Source organism: Erythrolamprus reginae, chromosome 1 (assembly GCF_031021105.1).
Source record: "Erythrolamprus reginae isolate rEryReg1 chromosome 1, rEryReg1.hap1, whole genome shotgun sequence".
NCBI lineage: Eukaryota > Metazoa > Chordata > Lepidosauria > Squamata > Dipsadidae > Erythrolamprus > Erythrolamprus reginae.
In genome coordinates, this window is record NC_091950.1 from 208,515,968 (window position 1) to 208,530,448 (window position 14,481).

General features: G+C 39.7%; 1 protein-coding gene across 3 annotated transcripts in view; it reads left to right on the forward strand.

The window, feature by feature from the left end:
- Positions 1-14,481, forward strand: part of SATB2 (SATB homeobox 2) — a 167,642-nt gene that overhangs the window by 88,039 nt on the left and 65,122 nt on the right. For all 3 annotated transcript variants that reach the window (XM_070732092.1, XM_070732093.1, XM_070732094.1), the window contains exon 7: positions 3,799-4,271. In XM_070732092.1, the coding sequence (XP_070588193.1) occupies positions 3,799-4,271 (473 nt within the window). The remainder of the gene's footprint in view (positions 1-3,798; positions 4,272-14,481) is intronic.

Here is a 14,481-nt window from a genome sequence, read left to right on the forward strand (position 1 = left end):
CTGATTTTCAGGTTTTGGCCAGAGATGCACACACATGGACGGGGTAGAGGGTCACACGGCCCATTTTTAGTTCCAGGAGGCTTCAGTGAATTCTGGGGCAATGGAAGAAGCTCACTCAGGTGGGGAGACTTATGAATTGCTAGGAATCCCTGGTTTAATGTGGGGGATTTCTGCTATTTCACTAAATCCTCCCCCTCCTCTTCTCTGCCACTCCATGAAATGAAAGGAAGCTTCTTCTTTAATAGAGGAAGGGCCTCCTCCAAGCAGCCTCAGCTCCCCTTTGTCCCCTTCCTCTTTTAAAGGACCATGAGCAATTTTCCAAGCTGGGGAAGATGCTTTTCCAAGCCAGGGGTGACACCCCTGCCTGGGTGCATGTGATGTGAGGGGAATCTCTGGTTTAATGTGGGCCATTTCTGTTATTTCACTAACCCCCCCCCCCTCTTCTCCTCTGCCACTCAATGCATGATGAAGAGCTTTGGAAGAATCTAAAGCTTCCCATTCCTTTGGGATGAATCGTGAAGCAAGTCCTGCCTTCAAATACCTCCCTGATCGATGTGAGGCGCCAGAGCTTATCTCCTCTCATACCTTTAAAAGGAGCATGCGTCACTAAGAACAACTTTCCACAGCAGGGGAGACACCTCTACCTGTGTGTGTGTGATGTGAAGTGGGTGCTGTCCCTGGCTTGGAAAAGCATATCACCCAGCTTGAAAAGTTGCTCTTGGTTGTGTGCTGTCCTTTAAAAGAGGAGGTGAACCAGGGGGAAGTGAGACTACTTGGAGGAGGAGCCCTTCCTCTTTTAAAGAATAAGCTTCTTTTCCTTTCAGCCGGAGCCTGGTGCAGATCTGCCTTGGCCACTGGCACTTTGGCTTCACTTTGAATCTATCTCTGGAGCTGGAGAGCTTTGAAAATGAAAGGGCCGAGGACTAGCATCCTTCCTTTCTCTTTGCCTACCTGGAAGCCTTCCTGCTGGGCACAGTGTCCTGCCCTCCTACCAAGGGGGGTGGCGCTGGCATTGGAGTGTTCCAGTCCAAAAGGGTTGGAGGGGGAGAGGAGACAAGCTCCGGCCCCTCACTTTGACTGGGGAGAGGGCGGTGTTTGAAGGAGTGTCGGGCAGGACTCGTTTCACAATTGATCCCAAAGGAATGGAAAGAGCTCTTCATCACACATGGAGTGGCAGAGAAGTAGAGGGAGAGTGTTTAGTGAAATAGCAGAAATACCCCCTATTAAACAAGGGATTCTTACCAATTCATAAGTCTCCTGACCCAAGCGGGCTTCTTGCATGGCCCCAGAGTCCACTGAAGCCTCCTGGAACTAAAATGGGCTGCGGAGGGAGAGCACTGCACCCCTGCATGGCCCATCCCCTTCCTCTTTTAAAGGACCACACGCTACCAAGAGCAACTTTCCAAGCTGGGGGAGATGCTTTTCCAAGTTGGGGGCAACACCCCTGTCTTGGGGGGGGTGATCTGGGGGAGTGTTTCCCCCTCCTAGGCAGGGAGTTGCTGATGCAAATCTGCCTTAGCTGCTGGTGGTTTGGCTTCGCTGGGTCCTGCTAGAGAACTGGTGAGTAGATTTAGATTTAATTGGATTTGTATGCCGCCCCTCTCCGAGGACTCGGGGCGGCTCACAGCATGCACCGAAAAAACATCCAGAAATCTTTCTGGATTTGGGGTGTGCTGGAGGGTGGAGGGAGGGGGTCCACCTCTGGGGATTTTTCCAAGCCAGGGGAGACACCCCTGCCTTGGGGGGGGAGTTATGTGGGAAGGTGCTGCCTGCTCATCCTTGCCACTGCCACCCCCTTGCCCCCAGCACTTCCCCAGCAGTGGCAGGAACAATGGGCCAGGGATTCCCTGCCCCTCCTGGAGAAGCCACCAGTATGGAGGCGAGCTGTGCCAGGAGGACCAGAGGAGAGCACAGCTTGTCACTTATGGAGACACGCTGGCTGGAAAGTGGTAACAGGCGCACTGATTTGGTGCAGGAGGGTTTCAAGGCCCAAAATGGAGCACAGGGGGTAGATGCACATATGCGCTATGCAGGGCACATGTGGTGGGTGAGCGTAGGTGGGGTACACACTGCATTATGGGTGCCAGCACACACTGTCACGGGCGTACTCACATATTCTTGGCATTGCAACACCAAAAAGGTTTGCCATCACTGATCTATTGTCTTCTTGAGGCTTGTAATGATATTGTAATTTTGTTTTTTCCAAATGTAATGAAAACTAGCTACAGCTAAACAATATGCAATTATGTATGATTTTCTAATATTGCTATTCTGCATTATTTAGTAATGTCTGTTAACATAGACTATATCAGGAGTTCAATCTGTATAGAAGCTTGGCAAAAATAATTCCACATTTATTTAGGATTTTTCAAACCTTTAGGTATAGTTGTTTCCATTATGACTTGAATAGGTATTTATTATTTTTTTGAAAAAAGAATATATTGGTGGTGGGGGAGAAGGCAAGAAAAAACATAGTTTATGATTTTATCCTGTTATATCCTCTTTTGAGTTGACCAGGCTATGCAAAGCAAAAATAAACAAAATAAAGCAAAACAATAAACAAAAAGTTTAAATGGCTTAACATTTATAAATAGATGCAAATGTTTGCTTCCTGAATTTGCTGTTGAAAGAAGCCAAAATATGTAAAGTATTGTGTAGTATTTTATTGATACGATAAATATTTCAAAACTCAGTAGCTACAATACATTAAAGATTTATGTAACCACTTAGGAATGGTATATGCTAACAAGGGCTTATAATATTATAAGACAATCTCTTACAATATTTGTTTGTTTATTCTTTATTTGATTTCAAGTCTGCCTGACTCTTTAATGTTCTGAGTAGCTTACAGTTAAAAACATCAGTAGAATGTACACTGAAGTAGTGAATGTGTATTGAAGTTCTAAAAAAAGTAATGCTATAATTCATTTGGGGGTATGAATTTGACCCTGTGGTCTGAAGGGATAAAGTGTTTACACAGCAGTGATTTGGCTGCACATATGTCATGGGAGAAAGAATACAAGTGATTTCAAGTGTTTCAAGTGTTTACAAAGACATGGTATGGGAATTGATATTATCAACAGCAAATAATAATAAGACAGTATTAGCCGTGTATTTTTTTTTCTGCATATAGTTACAAACACACAGATTAACACACAATGTGAGTTTATGGGACTGAAGAACTAAAGGTTCCTATGTATGCAAATAGCTATGTAAATTACACAATATAATATTTTGATTGTTTCTGCACAATGAAATTCAGAAAGTATGGGAGATTTACAAGCAATGTGTCAGTAGTTAAAATATTATAGTAGAATTGAGTAAAGCCAACTTCAAATCTGTCATCACTAATAGAAGACTTTGAGCCAATCACATTTCTTAATTTGACCTGACTCCCAAGATTGGAACTAGAATTGCTAGGTATCTCACTTGAAACTTGTGGAAAAAGTGCACGATATAAATGTACATATGTATGTATGTATGTATGTATGTATGTATGTATGTATGTATGTATGTACAAATAAAATCCTAATTGAATATAAATACAGTATTTGGGGTCTTAATAATTGAGTTTACCAGTGCAACTATCAAATATTTAATGCTTGGTTGGAAGGCTGAACAAATGTAATGGTCTTGGGTTCTTGAAATCCATGTAACTCTTAGTACAGATCTACAAAGGATAAGCATTATTAGTCTAATTTATTGTAGAATATTATACATTCTATAACTGTTCATTTGTAATCCTTGATATCATTTCAAATTAAAATGAAGGTATATATTTATTATTTATTTTAACAGTGGAACGAGTTGAAAGAGACAACCTGTCAGAATATTGTGTTCTTGGTCAACGTCCCATGCACTTACCGAATATCAACCAGTTGGCAACTTTGAGCAAAACAAATGAACAATCTCCTCATGGTCAAATTCACCACAGTACTCCAATCAGAAACCAAGTGCCAACGTTACAACCAATCATGAGCCCTGGTCTTCTTACACCTCAGCTCAGCCCACAGCTTGTAAGGCAGCAAATAGCAATGGCCCATTTGATAAACCAACAGATTGCAGTAAGTCGACTCCTGGCTCATCAGCATCCACAGGCAATTAATCAACAGTTTCTAAATCATCCACCTATCCCTAGAACAGTCAAACCAGAACCAACAAATTCATCAGTGGAAGTATCTCCAGATATCTACCAGCAAGTCAGGGATGAATTGAAAAGGGCTAGTGTCTCCCAGGCAGTCTTTGCAAGAGTGGCTTTCAATCGCACGCAGGTATCATATTTTATTTATTTAACTGAAGCATTTTATTCAATTATTCTGTTAAAAAAGGGTCTTTAAAAACACATTGAAAAGGCTATCTCTGTCATTGGGGTTTTCACTTTAAATGAAATGAAACAAATATAAGGGAGGAGGCACTTTTCAGTAATTTTATTCCATTTTCCTAACTCCATCTTGCAAAATTGGAACAATGCATTAAACAAACCCCAACTATTGTTTGACATTTGACAAGACCATGATATAGTGCCTTCTGTCCTTATATTTTTAAAATAAAACTTATATTTTTATGCTATAGAAACTGAATCCAAATGATTGAGGAAAGATGGAAGATATTGTTTAGATTTCTTTCTTTCATCTCCCTTTAGAAACAATTATCCAAGATATACTTTTTTGAACTGAATCTGTTAAATTCTTAATGAAACTAGAGAATCAGATACTGGTGACTTAGCATTATCTACTTAGGGTAGATAGTTGATTTTTTTGTAATTGGAAATTTATTGATCTATTATTTTGTAATGGTTTCTGGCCAAATGAATAATTTTTTAAAAAAAATATTATGGCCATTTATTTCCTAAAATTCAAACTAGATTATTATTCACCACATTATGTTGTTCAGATTTAATATTGAATACTTTTCCCTCTGGTGTTTAAAGTTCAAATTCACTTTTTTCTTTAAAGACAAAATGTCTCCTTTTTCCTGCTTGATGAAAAGCAGGCTGCATGAATACATTTGAGATGGAAGCAAACAAACAAGCAGGAAAATTACATCCTGTAATTTACTTTCACTACTTCTAGTTCTGAGTATGCACAGAAGTATATTTAACTTTGGATTTTTAAAACATTATTGCAAGAATGAGTGAACTACAAATCTTTTGTGATTACTTTCTCAGCAGTACCTTTTTAATTATAAAGTATTTTGGGCAGCCAGTAACATTGTTTGTTACATAGATAATTAGAACCAATTCCATTTTAAATTGTTTTTATCAGATTTTAGTAATAATTTGTGTCTGGAACTCTGCAGTTTGATATGGCCTAAGGGCTAATCAATAAAGTAAACTGAACTGAACTGAGAACTATATTTGTTAGTTTCCAGATGGTATTGCCACACACATTCATGAATTAATTCCATAGAGCCCAAAAATTAGAAAAAAAATTAAATGACTGAAATCCTCTCTTTTTAGTATAATGAGTTTCTCAGTTTGCTAATTTGGCCTTCAGAATTTATTATTTCATGTTGGATTATTTTGTCATGATTGAATGTTTTAATTATTTTCTGTAATTATTATACAATTGTTTTATTATTATCTTTCATTGGGAAGAAAGCAGTATATATAATAGTTTAACACAGCGGTAGATTGTGCCTGGTTCACATGATTGTGTGAGTGTGTGTGTGAACCGCTAGTGACGGGATTTAGAATCCACTACTGGTGTAATAGTAATATGAAATATTTTGAGTCCTGTGGTTAAATAATATTAATATGTAATTGCTGCTTTCTTAAAAAATGTAACTTAGAGATTGCTTTCTTTTTATCTCTTGGATTTTCAAGTATATGGATGTAATAATTAAAATGTGCATGGAATTATGTATTTTTTCAAATTATTCTATCATTGCCCTGACTATCTGGTTTTCCCCAAAATAAGACATCCCCTGATAATAATCCCAATCGGATTTTTGAGTACTTGACAATAAGGCCAAGTGCTTATTTTAGGATTAAAAAAAAAATAAGACAGGGTCTTATTTTCAGGGAAACATGGAAGTTACCAGTGTTAGGGTGGGGAGATACCACTGTCTTCTTCTTGTAGGCTTCCTGCATTTTCCCCCTTTCCTGTTTTCAATTTTTTCTTTCCTCTGAAAAAAAATTATAAAGGGGAATGAAGAGATCTACAGTACTTTTTGTTTAGTAACGGTAGAAGCCAGGAAGTATTGTATGAACATGAGAGAGTAACAAGGAGACCAATGTGGAACAGAGCAGTCAGACAGGAAATGATTGTTTATGTGAAAATAGTTTGATGTACTTCCATTTTATTTCTCTTGCACCATAACTTCTTTCTTGAAGCTCAGATCATTATAAGATTGAGCTGGGTTGGCGCAGCAGGTAGTGTGCTATACTGCAGGCCATTAAAGCTGACTGTAGATCTGTAGGTCAGTGGTTCAAATCTCATCACCGGCTCAAGGTTGACTCAGCCTTCCATCCTTCCGAGGTGGGTAAAATGAGGACCTGAATTGTGGGGGCAATATACTGGCTCTGTTAAAAAGTGTTATTGCTAACATGTTGTAAGCCGTCCTGAGTTTAAGAAGAAGGGCGGCATAAAAATCAAACAAACAAACAAACAAACAAACAAATAAATAAATAAATAAATAAGAGTAGAATAGTGAAGCAAAGGTGGAAATCACAAAAGTGAGACCACACTTGGAGTACTGTGTACAGTTCTGGTCACCGCACCTAAAGAAGGATATAGTGGAACTGGAAAAAGTGCAAAAAAAGGCAACAAAATTGATCAAGGAAATGGAGAACCTCCCTTATGATACCAGGTTGCAACGCCTTGGCCTCTTCAGCCTTGAAAGACGGCGTTTAAGGGGTGACTTAATCGAAGTGTATAAAATCATGCATGGGATAGAAAAGGTGGATAGAGAAAAATCACACAATACTAGGACAAGGGGGCACTCCCTAAAGCTCATAGGTAAGAAAATGAGGACAAATCAAGGGAAATATTTCTTCACCCAGAGGGTCGTTGGTTTATGGAATTCACTTCCAGAAGAGGTCGTGACAGCTGTCAGCCTTGATAGCTTCAAAGCAGGATTAGACAGATTCATGGATGCCAACTGTATCGGTGGTTATTGAAAGGGATGTCCCTGTGCCACCTCTATGTTGGTTGAGGCAGGCAGGATTCCCTTGAGTACCATTTGTAGGGGGTCAGGGGAAAGGGAGGGTCTTGCCTTCTCTTTCTGCTCAAGATCCCCATGGACAATTGGTGGGCCACTGTGTGACACAGAATGCTGGACTCGATGGGCTTTGGCCTGATTCAGCATGGTTCTTCTTATGTTCTTATGTTCTATTTCATCTTGTACTACAATTCACAATGAGGCCCTGCCATATTGGAAATTCCATATTGTATGGCAATTAAATAAACTAAGCATATTTTCAATATTTCATTTTTTATGTTGTTTTTAGTTTGAAAAAGCCTTTCATCCTCTTGAATCATGCATCTTTCTGTGTGTATACATATTGTTTTATTTCATCCTTTATAAAACCAAATATAATAAATGTAGAAAAAATATATATTACATTTGTAGATCTTATAACAGTGATGGTCAGCCTTTTTTGGTTCGCGTTCCAAAAGGGTTGTATGTAGGTATGATAGCGTGCATGCACGTACGCACACCCCTTCACTCCCCCGTGCATATGCACCGCCTGCTGCCCCACACACATGCGCACAGACCTTTCTGAAGCCTGGTGGGTGAAAAAAAATTCCCCAATGGGCAACCCGGAAGTTTGGGGAAACACACTTCTGGTTTGCCCATTGTGCTGTTTTTTTGCATTTCGAGGCTTCAGGAAGCTTTCCTGAACCCTCCGAAGTGGGAAAAAACAGTACAACGGCAAACCGGAGGTTCGGAAAACTCACTTCTGATTTGCCCATTGTGCTGTTTTTTGCACTGCAGAGGGTTCAGGGAAGGTTCCTGAAGCTTCCAGTTTGCCCATTGGGTGATTTTTTTTGCCTCTGGGGCTTCAGGGAAGTTTCCCTGAAGCGTCCGGAGGATGAAACAGCCTTTCCCAAGGCCAAAAATCAGCTGGCCAGCACACACATGCATGCTGGACCTGAAACATGGCAAAGTCTCACATGCCACATATGGCTCTGCATGCCACAGGTTCACCATCACAGTTTTATAATATTGTCATTAAATAAGTTCTTATATGTTTTAGTTTCTAAATCTGTATAGACATATTTTTCAACATACAGCATGTTGTTCTTTAATATTTGATTTGAAGACCTCTTTTCCTTGATAAGTGACTGAACTACTCAGCTATTTAGAACATTTTTTTGTCTTTGCCACAGAGGCTTAAGCCTCATATACAATATTTTTAGTATGGAATCATAGAACCAATATGTTATTATGGGTGTAATGAATCCCTTTAAAAGAAAATGTTCTTTTCAAAATTATTGTGGCTAATGATTAAGTAATACTTCTTTCTGAAATTATATTTCAGAGATATAGTTTACAAAAACTTGGGGAATATTATCCCAGTAAGTAATGGAAGAGATGAAGAAAGAGAAAATTGTCTAAATAATTTTTTTAATAATAAATGATGGAAAGAATCCAAAGCATTCAAAGAATCCAGCAGTATTCCCTCTTTCAAAATACTGTATATTACAATAATAAGCATTGTGATTTTATAAAATAAAGCCAACTTGGAATATAACTGTGATTCAAAGAACCCGTTGGCTATGCTTGAACATGCATTCTATTAATATCTAAGTATACAGACATACAGTACTCTGTACCAGTGCCCCACTAAAAGGGATGCACCGATTAAACAGGAAGTGACTGTATTTGACAGACTGAAAAAATGAAAAAGGAGATATCAGAACTGTGGGAAATTAATGAAAAAGGAGAAATAGCAATGAGATTGGTGTGGGACACAATGAAGGCGGTGGCACCGTGAATATGTATCAGGGAAACTTGTAATGTTAAGTGGCAAAAAGCTGTAGTACAGGAAAAATTAGAGGATCAGATTAAGAAATTGGAAAAAAGTATTAGCATACTAAGAATGAAAAAATATTATTGAATTACAAGCTAAGAAAAAAGAATTAGAAAAATAAAAAAAATAGAGGCAGTTCAGAATAATTTAATATATATGAAAAGAGAATTTTTTGAAAATAGTAATAAAAATTCCAGGATGTTTCCCAGGCTCACACAAAAGGAAAAGGCTAAAAATTCAATAGATATAGTGGATTACTGTAATATAATGAAAGGTAATTTAAAAATATTTCAGAAATTTTATCAAGAGTTATATAAGCGTAAGGAGGTTAGGAAGGATAAAATGGAAGCTTATATTGGGAAATATATATAAATATATATAAAAGGGGTGTGGATATGGAGCATAAAGAATTAATGGAAAGGGAAATTGTAGAAGTTATAGAAAGTTTGAAGGTGAGCAAATCACACGGGGTAGATGGATTGGAACGGAATTTTATACGATGTTTAAAACACTACTGGTACTGAAATTATTAATGCTATATAATGCTATATTAGAAGGGAAAAGATGCCAGAATCATGAGACCAGTCATTAATATTAATACATAAAGCAGATAAGGATTTGATGCTGTCTAATTTGTATAGACCTTTATCGTTAATAAATCAAGATGCAAAAATGTTTTCAATTATTTTAGCAAGAAGAATGAATAAATTGATTGGTAATTGTCCACAGTTCGGCAGACTCTCTTGCTGTGGCCTGGAATAAGGCTGCGATGGAGGTTCTTGACCGAATTGCGCTGTTGCGACCTCTCCATGGCACTAGACCTTGGAGAGCTCCTTGGTTTACCAAGGGGTTCCAGGAGTTGAAACGCCAGAAGAGACGTCTAGAGAAGCGATGGAGGAGGAGTAAGTCCGAATCCAACCGAACACTTGTAAGAGCTCATATTAAGACTTACAAAGTGGCGCTCAAGGTGGCAAGATGCGCATATCATGCCGCCTTGATTGCATCAGAGGAATCCCACCTGGCTGCTCTGTTTGGGGTGATCCGCTCCCTTCTTAATCAGAGGGGGGTCTGGGGAGCCCTTGCAGAGTAGTGCTGAGGAATTTAACTCGTTTTTCACTGATAAAGTTGCTCGGATCTGGGCGGACCTTGACTCCGATTGGATAACAGAGTCGACTGACAACGAGTCAGTCAAGGTGACTGGGGCCCATTCTTGTCCATCTGTCTGGGAGGAGTTTGACCTGGGGACACCTGATGAAGTGGACAAGGCCATTGAAGCTGTGAGTTCCGCAACCTGTTTACTGGATCCGTGTCTCTCTTGGCTGGTTTCGGCCAGCAGAGAGGTGACACGGAGCTGGGTCCAGGAGATTGTCAACACTTCTTTGAGGAGAGGGTCCTTTCCGTCTCCCTACAAGGAGGCACTTGTGCGTCACCTCCTCAAGAAGCCTTCCCTGGATCCAGCCATGCTTAATAACTACTGTCCAGTCTCCAACCTCCCCTTTATGGGGAAGGTTGTCGAGAAGGTGGTGGCACTCCAACTCCAGCAGTCCTTGGAAGAAGCCGATTATCTAGGCCCTCAACAGTCAGGATTCAGGCCTGGCTACAGCACGGAAACCGCTTTGGTCGCGCTGATGGATGATCTCTGGCGGGCCCGAGACAGGGCTTGTCTTCTGCCCTGGTTCTTCTTGACCTCTCAGCAGCTTTGGTATCCTTCTGCCCCGGCTCGAGGCATTGGGAGTGGGGTGTACTGTTCTCTAGTGGTTCTCCCACCTCTCCGAGCAGTCGCAGTCGGTGTTGGTGGGGGGGTCACAGGTCAACCTCTAGGTCTCTCCCTTGCGGGGTGCCTCAGGGGTCGGTCCTCTCCCCCCTACTATTCAATACATGAAACCAGTGGGGGGGGGGAGATTATCCAAGGGCATGGGGTGAGGTAACAGGGGTGGACAAAAAAATGGAAACACCTTGAAAAATCATCAAAATATCTTTTAATATAGTGTTGGTCCACTTTTTGCAGCAAATACAGCCTCACTTCTCCGAGGTATTGATTCATACGAATTGTGAATTGTTTCCAAAGGAATTTTAGCCCATTGTTCAGTTAAAGCACCCTCCAGTTCTTTTAGAGATGATGGTGGTGGAAATCGACTTCTTACTTGAATCTCTAAAATCGACCATAAATGCTCAATAATGTTGAGGTCTGGTGATTGCGGTGGCCAGATGAGATGCTGAACTTCATTAGAATGTTCCTCGTGCCATTCTTTAACGATTCTTGCTCTATGGATTGGTTCATTATCATCTTGAAAGATGGCATCCCCCTCTGGAAACAGTTCTTGAACCATAGGATGAATTTGGTCGGCCAAAATTCCTAAATAGTGATGGCTGTTAATTCTTCCATGAAGGGAAATCATTGGCCTGGCAGATTTCCAAGAAATAGCACCCCAGATCATCACTGAACCCCCGCCATGTTTGACAGTTGGGAGAAGGCAGTCTGGATGAAATTATTCTTTTGGCTGTCTCCAAACGTAAACATGGTCGGAAAAATGGTAAATGATGATTCGTCAGAGAAAATCACATTTTGCCACTGCTCGAGGGACCATTTCTGGTGGTTTCTACACTACTCTAAACGCTTTGAAACATTTGTCTTTGAGAGCAGAGGTTTTCTAATTGCAGCTCTTCCGTGGAATCCAGATTTGTGAAGCTCCCTTTGAACAGTTTTTGTGGAAACTGGGTTCTGTACGTGTCTATTGAGCTCTGCAGTGATTTTAGGAGCTGTGGTCTTGTGATCCGCTCTAACAATTCGTTTTAGAGTCCGACAGTCTCTCTCAGACAACTTCGACTTTCGACCAGACCTATGCTTGGCTGAGGACGTTTTCCCTTCTCTTTCAAAAGCAGTCATTACTTTTGAGACATTACCTCTTGAAACGCCAAACATTCGGGCACTTTCTGTTACACTAGTACTTGCCATTCGAGCACCAACAGTTTGGCCTCTTTGAAAGTCTGAGAGGTCTGCCATTTCTAGAAGGTTATAATCAATTTCCTTAAATTTCTGTTAAAAAAAGTTTTAAAAAACATATCAAATAACAGAATTTTTTTTTAAAAAAACATTAAAATATGTGAAGATTTGAATGATTCGAACATGTTTAAACATTATGATGCCAAAAAGTCAAGTGTTTCCATTTTGTTGTCCACACCTTGTACATGGACACTACATGTAATCCTTGAGTTACAACCATTCATTTAGTGACATATAGAGCCGGGGTGTCGCAGCAGGTAGAGTGCTATACTGCAGGCCATGGAAGCTGACTGTAGATTTGGAGGCCAGCGGTTCAAATCTCATCACCGGCTCAAGGTTGACTCAGCCTTCCAGCCTTCCGAGGTGGGTAAAATGAGGACCCGGATTGTGGGGACAATATGTTGGCTCTGTTAAAAAGTGCTATTGCTAACATGTTGTAAGCCGCCCTGAGTCTAAGGAGAAGGGCAGCATAAAAATCGAATAAATGAAATGAAATTAATGAATGACTGTTCAAAGTTACAATGGCACTGTAAAAAAATTATATATGACAAATTTTCACACTTAGGACCCTTGCAGGATATGATCACAATTCAGGTGCTTGGCAACTGGCATGTATTTGAGCCCTAAGACATGTGATCATTGTAACCTTCTCAGCAGGCTTTCAACAAGCAAAGTCAATTCTCTTAACAGCTGCACGATTCTCTTAATAACTGCAATAATTCATTTAACAATTGTGGCAAAAAGATAAAAAAGGGGCACAACTCACTTAACAACCATTTTTCTTTGAAATTTTGGCTCAGTTGTTATAAGTTGAGGTCTACCTCTACTCACAAACTGAAAAAAATACCAAAGTAACCAAAGTTACTTAAATGTGTTCAAGAAACTTTTATTTAAAGTACGCTTTGCATAGAACAAATAGGAGATGCACATCTATATTGGAGTACATAATATATTTGGTCTACACTAGGATTATTATTATTACTTTTATTATCATCCTCATCATCCTCATCATCATCATCCTCATCATCATTATTATTTAGACTTGTATGCTACCCCTCTCCGGAGACCTGGGCTGGCTCACAACATACAATACAAAACAATATATGTATATATCTAATAATTAAAACTATGACTAAAATTCCATTATCTTAAAAAACAATCAATATTTCACAATCATATCCACACATAACATTCAATGGTCAGAAGGCGGGGCATGTACTAGTTGCCCCACGCCTGGCAACATAGATGGGTCTTAAGGATCTTGCGAAAGGCGAGGAGGGTGGGGGCAGTTCGAATCTCTGGAGGGAGCTGATTCCAGAGGGCTGGGGCCGCCACAGAAAAGACTCTTCCCCTACGCCCCGCCAAATGACATTGTCTGGGCCATGGGACCTGGAGAAGGCCAACTCTGTGGGACCTGATCTGCTACATAAAAGCAAATAGATTCACTTAATCAGGTTATTAACTTACTGACTGCAGTAATTTACTTAACAACCGTGGCAAGAAAGGTTGTAAAATGGGGCAAAACTCACTTAACAAATGCCTGACTTAACATCACAAATTTCAGGCTCAATTGCGGTCATAAGTTGAAAGCTACCTGTATATATTTATATTACAAGGCTGCCTTATTGTAGCATAAAATAATAATCTGCATTATTGGTTTTAGCAATATTGTTGCATATATAGATTCTATGTTTGGTGTTTGGAAAATTGCAATTTGAAATATTTCCCAAAATTTACTGTGGAAGAGAACCTCAATGATAATTTGATAGAAAGGCAAAGTATGAACATTTCAAATAAATAATGATTTATTATCTGAAATGGTTAGTGAGATTTGATCTCATTTGTTTACATTATTTCAGGCAAGCTTCATTTATTCATTAGATTTATATCCCACCTTTTGTACTGGAGCTTCAAAAGGCATATATTCCCTCTGTTTATCCGCATGCAGCAGCCCTGTGAGATTTATTTATATTTTTTTTAAAGTTATGCTTACTTCCATTAGTATGTGTATGTATGTGCTTATGTAAATCTTACAAATTATACTCCTGCCCATTTCCATATTTTGCTTCTGTAGAAATCTTTGGCAGAAATGCCTTCTACATTTTCTGGAGAATTTGTTTCTGGAGATTTCATAGCTGAGGTGAAATGAATCTGATGAAAATCTTGGTGGGTTTGTACACTGCCTTCTATCCATCACAAACGTCTGTGGGGTGAAAATGGGGCGTTTCTCCTCGATTTTCACTTCTTACAAAGTAGCATAAATCAGTAGTGGGTTTTAAAACCCATTGCTACTGATTTGCATCTGTGTGTGTGCGCAATGCTCCTGCACATGTACAGAAGCATATGGGTAGGTGGGCAGAGCCTTCTGCCGCCAGTGCTACCGGTTCACAGAACCGGGCTTAACCGGGAGCAACCTACCACTGGTATAAATATATACTGTGGCAATCCTTTAAATAAGATTATAGAGGGTGAAAATTAATAGCATCAGGTGAAAATAATT